General features: G+C 34.3%; 2 protein-coding genes across 3 annotated transcripts; one reads left to right on the top strand and one right to left on the bottom strand.

The window, feature by feature from the left end:
* The first annotated feature begins 868 nt into the window (after positions 1–868).
* Positions 869–4,355, top strand: LOC112525441 (protein ABIL2-like). Of its 2 annotated transcripts, none has more exons than XM_025135571.1 (10): positions 869–1,113; positions 1,665–1,783; positions 1,897–1,979; positions 2,068–2,218; positions 2,891–2,990; positions 3,128–3,220; positions 3,429–3,471; positions 3,547–3,635; positions 3,712–3,863; positions 4,012–4,355. In XM_025135571.1, exons 2-10 carry the CDS (start codon positions 1,679–1,681, stop codon positions 4,177–4,179), a joined length of 984 nt encoding a protein of 327 aa, XP_024991339.1. In that variant the 5' UTR covers positions 869–1,113; positions 1,665–1,678; the 3' UTR covers positions 4,180–4,355. The 2 variants fall into 2 exon arrangements, with proteins under 2 accessions (XP_024991339.1, XP_024991340.1); XM_025135572.1 differs by lacking the exon at positions 869–1,113 and adding an exon at positions 1,458–1,467.
* A 1,754-nt stretch (positions 4,356–6,109) lies between these two features.
* LOC112525617 lies at positions 6,110–7,928 on the bottom strand. The gene is made up of 4 exons (XM_025135814.1): positions 7,784–7,928; positions 6,708–6,780; positions 6,564–6,619; positions 6,110–6,446 (listed from the first exon to the last, which is right to left on the bottom strand). Exons 1-4 carry the CDS (start codon positions 7,852–7,854, stop codon positions 6,332–6,334), a joined length of 315 nt encoding a protein of 104 aa, XP_024991582.1. The 5' UTR covers positions 7,855–7,928; the 3' UTR covers positions 6,110–6,331.
* Between the last annotated feature and the right edge of the window lie 45 nt (positions 7,929–7,973).

The raw sequence follows: 7,973 nt of genomic DNA, 5'->3' as shown, positions 1-7,973 counted from the left end.
TATATTTGAGTTGTGTATTTTATATTGTTTTACATATTAAATAATTATTTTATCGAAGTATTTTTAGTTTTAAAAAAATTAAAATTTTCAAAAAAGGGCATTTTGGTCATTTACCAAAATTTTATTCTAATTCTAAAGCTACATTCAGTGAATCAAACAGAAAGATTCCAATTCCTTAACAGATTCTATTCGAAAGTCTGCCAATCAAACATGTAGTCAAACCTTACAACATTCCATTCAAATTCATTCAAAGTCAAATTCCTTTAACATATTCCATTCCATCCAAAAACATTCTGCAAACCAAACGCCACCTTAGTCTCAAGATATATAGATATTTAAATTTAAGAAATTAACCAGATAAATAACTATATTTACTTTTTGGCTCATTATTTTTGGTATAAACTAAATTAGCCAAGATTTTATAAGTGTTCATTTCGTAACATTTAAATTGTATTTTTATGAATACAATATGATTTTAATAAGTCATTTTGCAAGTCAAAAGAACATTTCGCAAACCGGTGGGTCTATTTCGCACACTAAAACCATATTTAATTCATATAAAATATATTCCATCAGTTACGAAATTTTGACTACTTTTATTCAATAAGAAAAACGTATGTTAAAAAAATAAAGAAATTGATTCAAAATTCGATAAAGTTTCCTAAAAACCTCGACTTTACAAAGATAAAATCTCATAATAACCTTAATTAGCAAAAAAACATGAGATATGATATGAATGTTTTGGGTTAATGAGGAGGACGTAGGGAGTACAAAATGGGTTATGTATTTGCAATGAATGCTTGTAGCCATAAGAGCATTAGGTTTTGTGGGAAGGGTGGACTTTTGGGGTTTGATATCGACATATTGAACCAAACCCAACAGACGTGCTCCCCTCTCTTCTTTCTCTCTCTCTAAACTTGCAGTTTTCAAGCTCTTTTGAATTATTCTTGTCTTCTTCTACTGTTTAGTCAATACCCTTATTTTAATACACCACATTGTGCTTATGCTCTGCTGAACGTACGACCCTTCTCTCAAATATCAATGACTAACCCAAGCTTAAGACACCATATCTGCTTCTATTCTTCTTGGAGGTTCTAATCCCAATTATATCAGGTCAGATAAATTCCCTATCTTTATCGTATTTTGCTCGTGGGTTTTTGTTGGGTATTGCGAAATTGTGTACTTTTTCAGAAATTTCATAATCTTTATGCCCAAAACCGTAATGGGTGTCGGTTTGATGCTTTCTTCTTGTGGTTTTACTTGTGTTTCAAGAACCAAATGGGGTTGATTCAAGTGAATTTTGGTGTTTTTACTGAGAAAATGGAACAAGTTTGAGAGACTTGAATGTTCATACCACACTGTAATTCTGAAAGGGTACAAAGTTTTGTTCTTTTTACTGTTTTTTCTGCCATTTTCGAGGAATCCAATGAGCTTTGTACTAGAAAAAGTCGCAAACTTTTGATTCTGGTATCTTTTTTTGGTCTCTGTCCTTTGTTAATATTATGCAGTTGAGCTTGAAATGATTCAATTCTATAGCTGCTATAACAACAAAATCTTGATGTATAATCTATAAACTGGAACATGGTCTCAAAGATGGATTGATAGCTTCTGAATTTGGTTCTTTGGTGTTCTTTTTTACAATCTAGTGTTTCTTATTGTTCCAGAAGGATTTCTTTCAATGGAGACATTAACCTCATCTGCTGCATTGCCCATCCCAAAGGAACCAGCAAATTACGATGAGATCGCTATGCAGCAAAGTTTGCTGTTCGCCGATAGTCTCAAGGCAATTTCATCGTCTCGTGTTCTTATTCGTGTTCATTTTCCCATCCCCCCCCTGCCCCTTTTTTATCTTGTTTGCAGAACTGTAATCTTGTTGAATGTTTGGTTTTGTTTTAGGATTTGAAGAATCTGAGAAAACAATTGTACGCGGCTGCTGAATATTTCGAATTGTCTTACACCAATGATGATCAAAAACAATTGTGAGTGATTCGGTTAAGGGAAGTAGTGATTATTCTTAATAAAAATGTCTGTGATTGCACCTCAAGTTACATGTTTTTGCTGCTTCAGAGTGGTTGATACCTTAAAAGATTATGCCATCAAAGCCCTAGTCAATACAGTGGACCATTTGGGCGCTGTGTCGTATAAAGTTAATGACATATTAGGCGAAAAGGTCAATGAAGTTTCTGCAACAGAGCTTCGAGTATCATGTATTCAACAGGTACTTCTGCATTCCGTTATCATTTAGTAACATATTACATCAGGATTGCTATTGTTACAAATGCTTTCGGTCTGTTTTAGGCTATGTTTGACAAACTAGCTTATAAGGTGGCTGTTGGCCGATGAATAAGTTGGCTGATAAACTAGTCGGCTTTGGTAAAAACAGGCTGATAAGCTATATGACGATTAAAATACCTAAGAGGACATGTTGAAAACTTAATTGGAAAAATGCAAGGGGCATAATTGGAAAAAGTGAAAAAAAGCCTCCAGAACTTATTGAGACGCTACTTGAAGCAACTTTTCAAAAAGCTAGCTTATGGCTTATTACCAAACGGGACTTTTTCAGTCAGCTTATGGTTGACAAACATGCTCGTAGAATATCATCCATTTTAAAACAACAGCTTTTTGCTCAAAATGTAGTCCTCAAGAACAAATCTTGTCATTTATTTTTATTTTTTATTTATTTATTTTTATTTTTTTTGTTTTTAAGGGTGTCCGGGCCAAAGCCCGACTAATCTCCGGCAAATTTGGAGGCTAAACATGGCCTCACTTAAATGTCGCCAACACTCCCCTCCAGGGCTCGAACTCGGGTTCATGACTATGCCATGCCCAAGCCTTTACCACTACGCTGGAAAGTCTTTGACGTCATTTATTTTTTGATGTGGTGTTTCAGAGACTAAGAGTATGCCAAGGGTGTTTTGATCACGAAGGTCTCGCCCAACAGTCTTCTTTGATAAACATTCCGAAGTACCATAAAAGATATATTTTGCCAGGTCTCACCTTTCCTTCACTCTCTTTAAGTTTCTTAAAATGATTCTTTATATTTTTGTAGTTTTCTGCCTTCTGTGATCCTTTCTGTATGGACATGGAAGGAGATAATTATTGTCTAAATATTGAACTCGATGTTCAGTTGGAGAGACCATGCAAGGTGGTATGCGAACTAAATCGAAGTACCAAGGATGCAGTTTGGACAATGAAGATGACTGGCATGAGTTTAAAAATGGTAAGAACTTTTCACCTTTAAAGTTGTTCAATCTAGCCCCCACATCTTTAGCCTAGCAAGTAAGTAGGTGGATATCTATGCAGAATGATTTACCCGCCCCATGATGACTGTGGGACCCACACAGTGGGGGCGCTCCAGACCAGAGGGTGGCGTTATAACCTTTTGTTTGATTATATGTGCTTAACGGGTCTGTTTTTGATACACACAGCTGTTCGGGCTACTATCAGAGAAACCTCACCAGCTTTGGTTAGGTAAATGTTTCATCATTTTTTGTGCATTCAACTTGTATGTCTAATCTTAAAGATTAATGCAATTAAAAAATGTAGAAAAGGGCGATCCCCGTCTCCTTCTCCACAACCTGCCCAGCAACCTGGGTCATTTGCGTTCACTGGCGCAGTGACCAGAAAAGACTTAGGTACGGAACCATTCATTTTGCTACTTACTTTTAATTCCGATGGCTGTTTGCTGACATTATTTGGATGGTGAATCAGAGAAAAGATCAGTTTCACCACGCCGATTCTCTCTTCTGCGTACTGGGTCTCTATCTAGTAGGCCAACCACCCCAAATTCGAGATCAAATTCAAGATCCACCACTCCAAATCCAAGCAGACCGACGACTCCGACCTCAATTGGTCGACAAAGGGTAATTAATAAAGCACACACTTTCGCTTTTGAGTTCAAAAGCTAAATGGATTCTGGTATATATGAACACTTGAAATGCTCTAGTTATCGAACTTCTCTTGAAAACATAAAGAATCCTACTAATTCTGAAAACGATGGCTGATTTGTAGCTTTCCGAGCCTCGGAAATCAGCTTCGATGCGAATGCATGCTGATAGAGAAACGTACAGAGAGACAGACCAGATACCAAGCAAAAGTAAACGTCTACTCAAGGCGTTGCTTAGTCGACGCAAGTCTAAGAAAGATGATATGCTATACACTTATTTGGATGAATATTGAATCTGCAAATGAAAAATAGCCCCAAAAGAAGCTTGTTGGTGTGCTTATTAGTTATTATTAAGCAAGCAGTAGTCAGAATGTATTATTCTCAATATATGTTTTACCATCTGCATTCAGCACTTCACTTCTGAACCTGAGGTTTAATTCTAAATTGAGATAGTTATATAGCATAATCCATGTCTATAATTATTCTCTCATTTTCTTCTCTTCTTCCTATATCAATTGGAGATATAACTATCTGCTATATATAATTGTTTGATAGTGGCTTAATGATATAGAAAACAGCTTATTCAATAAGTTTTTAAGGAGAGTTTCATGTAAAAAGTCAAGTTTTTTTTTCCAAACTTGCCCCTCCCAATTGAAAAAAATACATTCATTACATCTATGAAAAAACCTTGCAAACAAAAACTTCCTAATTCATATAGACGGATTGATTCACACAAAAAAATTTACCGACGCTGAACTTGATGGAAAATCAATCAAACGGCCCATTAGAGTGAATTACCTTTTTCATCCTTGTCGTCCTTATTTTGAAAAATTAGAGAAATGTGCCCTTGTGGTTACACTTTTTAACGAGCTACATCTCTGTTTGGGATATCCCCTCCTTCTGAACTGGACTCCTCTCATCCGGCTCTCTGCAAGAGATTCTCCACCCATTTTTCCCCCTAATATCCTCCATGGGGGTTTACAAGAGATCACAGTGGTACGTTTGAAAAGATTGTTATACCATATCTTTTAACTTAACTCGTTAAAGAATTACACTCCTGGAGACCCAACTCGTTAATTTTTCAAATTAGAAACGAGATCCATTAAAACATCAAACCACAAGGGCCAAAAATGTAATTCACTCTAGAATTTATTTACATTAATTTTTTGTTTTGTTTTTATTGATCAAATTAATATGAATTTTTGTGATGAATAAAAACATGTGAAATTGTTGGAAAGGGATTGAAATAGGTGATTATGTTAAAAAGATATTGTATGAAAATGAGTATAATAGTTACGAAACACCTTTTGATAATTACTTGTACATATTTAAGAGTAAAAGTGAAAGAAAAAAAATTATATAAATTCAACGTTATAATATTATAAGAGATAAAATAGATATCTTATATTTAGACATTTATCAGTTTACAAAAACAAACAATCTTATAAGAATGACCATTTTTTGCACCAAACCAGACAACATATGTACCAACCGTATCAATTTAGTTCGAACCAATTACTGTCGGATAATAGTACATACCAAATATGCAAACTTGGTTGATACAAAACATTGTAAGTTATTTATCACGGTAGTACCATAATACCGACTTATTTAATTTTTTATTAATTAAATTGAGTAATTTTAAAGCATAGTTACTGATTTTTAAGTTTTGTATTCCCAATTTTTTGTTTGCTTATTATAATTTCACAAAACCAAAACTATCACTCAAATTTTGAAGAGGATAACAAGTTTTCATACATATGTAACTTGAAATCGATACAAAATCAATACCAACATATACCGATCAAAAAAAGTTAAAGAAGTTATTTGACAATTGCTGAATGGTTTAGTACAAAATAATTAAGTGGTCAGAATGATTAAGAGACACTCATAATATAATGCAAAATAAAATATAATTGTCTGGTAATTGTGTACAATGAAATTAAGGCTTTTAATGATTAAAGAAGATTCATGATACAAAATCATTCAGAGGGTTTTAGAACCATTAAGAGGCATACTTTTTTTTTTGCCAAACAAGATTCACCTCTTACCAATTCAACGGTTGCCTCTTAATAAAACTATTAAGAGGTAAACAAACAATCCCTAAAAGATGTTACATAGTATTGGGAAAAAGACTTGGTGCACTACCCATACCACCTCTAATCTTATTGATTTTGATTTCAAAATTTAAGATCACCTCTCATCAAAAATAAGATTTCAAACTTGAAATACCAGCGGTCTTATGGGTTATATTCTTTTCTTTATAACTCTTCACACTAAACCATGATTCCACAACTGGGCTAAGACAAAGACCAGTCTTAATGAGTAACTATGCAGATTACAAGAAATAACACATTAAGCTAACCAAGTATTTATAGTTCACCAATTGACGGTTACAGAAGCAACCAAGAGTGATTGATTGGGTATAAAACTATAATTCTCAAGTTACAGTTCGATGCCCTCACCAAATTGTTCGATTGTTTTCGTTGCTAGCGTTAAGACATCCACAAAGGCGCTGAATGATGCACGAAGAAATCTAGCTTCAACCGCCTCAAAATGCCTGTATCAACATATTCAAGAAATATTAGGATTCAGTATTTTCTACTTGCTTATGATATCATGTAACATTTCCGTTTAATCGCTCCAATTTGTTTTATACAGATAGGACCAAACTTACACTGAAAGTTTCCCGTCGGAGATGGACATCAGCCGCCTGACTTTGTCTGGTTGAAGCTGGAAACATAATCGTAATAATAACCAAATGTTATATATTTAATGTTTAGAAATGGCACAAAATGGTCATGAGATGATGTTAATATACCTCCTTATCAACAGCCAGTGCTGAATATACTATGCCAGCCTTTTCCTCAGATTTGTAATCTACTTCCAAATCACTGCAACAAAAAAGTTGCTATTTAAAATGTGGGAATGACTAATGAAGTTGAAAAAAGATTTATCATTTACGAAAAAATCATGTTTGGCGACAACAAGACACCTTATTTTTTGAGCTAATTGAAAAAACCCAGTTTGGTAAGCTCTAAGCTTACCATCCGCTAGCTTTTTGAAAAGCTGCTTATGCCACTTATATTTTACGTAAATGGCTAATAACATGGCCTTTTAGGTTATTTTACTTTGTCATCTAGCTTATCAACTAGTTATATACTAAACATGACTAGCGTAACAGCTAGCCTTTGTCAACAACTAGCTAGTTTGCCAACATAGGCCCCAAGTGCTTAACGTGCATACAACTCCAACTAAAAACATTGTTTGGTAATACTTTTGCGACATAGTAATCGATGGGCTAGAGAACAGAAAACAAGAACTTCCAAATGGAAGTTGCAGAGAGAAAATATACGGACATATAGCATAAGGATGACGACAAAAGAGAGAATCCTACAGACCTTCAACGATCAACATGAAAAATTCTTTAGCAAATACGAAAACTATTATTCAAAGATTACTAAAAAGGGAATGTTAGTAATTTTCATGGGACAGATGGAATCCTCGATAATTACCTTAATTAAACATTCGCATCTTGATGCCTTAAGATATGCACAAATATGTAATCAGACTTGCTAATCATATATAATAATTCCCTGTCTAAAGTAGTAAAAAGTGGTCAAACCATAGAGAAAGGCATGACAACTCAATTATGGCTGTGTTCATTCAAGTGGCCAAAGTGCTAATCAATTTGAAAACAAAATAAAGCAGAAGCTTTCAGATACCTTTTATAAAGAAATAAGAGCAGGAATTCAAAGACAAATTTGTCAACTATGCAGTGAAAAACACTTGTCAACTATGCAGTGAAAAACACTCAAATTTGTGGGCATTACATATACATATATATAAACCTAAAAAGAGAGAGAGAGAGAGAGAGAGAGAGAGAGAGAGACCCACCAGCTGAACTCCCATGGAGAAGGAATCGTTTTTTGGGCATCTGTTTCAATGGCAGAAGCAATAGACTCCATCTTTATCTGAGTGTAGTCCAAAAAGAATATCGATTTCAGCTGTTATGAACCAACACTGCCAATTACATAATTAAACATTTAATATTCTGTAAATCGCAGATTGTATAGTTATAATATAA

This window comes from Cynara cardunculus, assembly GCF_001531365.2.
Source record: "Cynara cardunculus var. scolymus isolate 2C chromosome LG 13, CcrdV1, whole genome shotgun sequence".
NCBI classification, from domain to species: Eukaryota; Viridiplantae; Streptophyta; class Magnoliopsida; order Asterales; family Asteraceae; genus Cynara; species Cynara cardunculus.
The sequence above is the reverse complement of the archived record's forward strand: the minus strand, read 5'-3'. Positions and strand labels throughout refer to the sequence as shown.

Coding starts and splice junctions, on each gene's coding strand:
- LOC112525441 (XM_025135571.1), top strand. CDS start 1,679: ATGGAGACATTAACCTCATCTGCTGCATTGCCCATCCCAAAGGAACCA. Junction 1,784..1,896: donor TGTTCGCCGATAGTCTCAAG/GCAATTTCATCG, acceptor GTTTTGTTTTAG/GATTTGAAGAATCTGAGAAA. Junction 3,864..4,011: donor CCTCAATTGGTCGACAAAGG/GTAATTAATAAA, acceptor GCTGATTTGTAG/CTTTCCGAGCCTCGGAAATC.
- LOC112525617 (XM_025135814.1), bottom strand. CDS start 7,854: ATGGAGTCTATTGCTTCTGCCATTGAAACAGATGCCCAAAAAACGATT. Junction 6,781..7,783: donor TCTCCATGGGAGTTCAGCTG/GTGGGTCTCTCT, acceptor TTTTTGTTGCAG/TGATTTGGAAGTAGATTACA. Junction 6,620..6,707: donor CACTGGCTGTTGATAAGGAG/GTATATTAACAT, acceptor TTATGTTTCCAG/CTTCAACCAGACAAAGTCAG.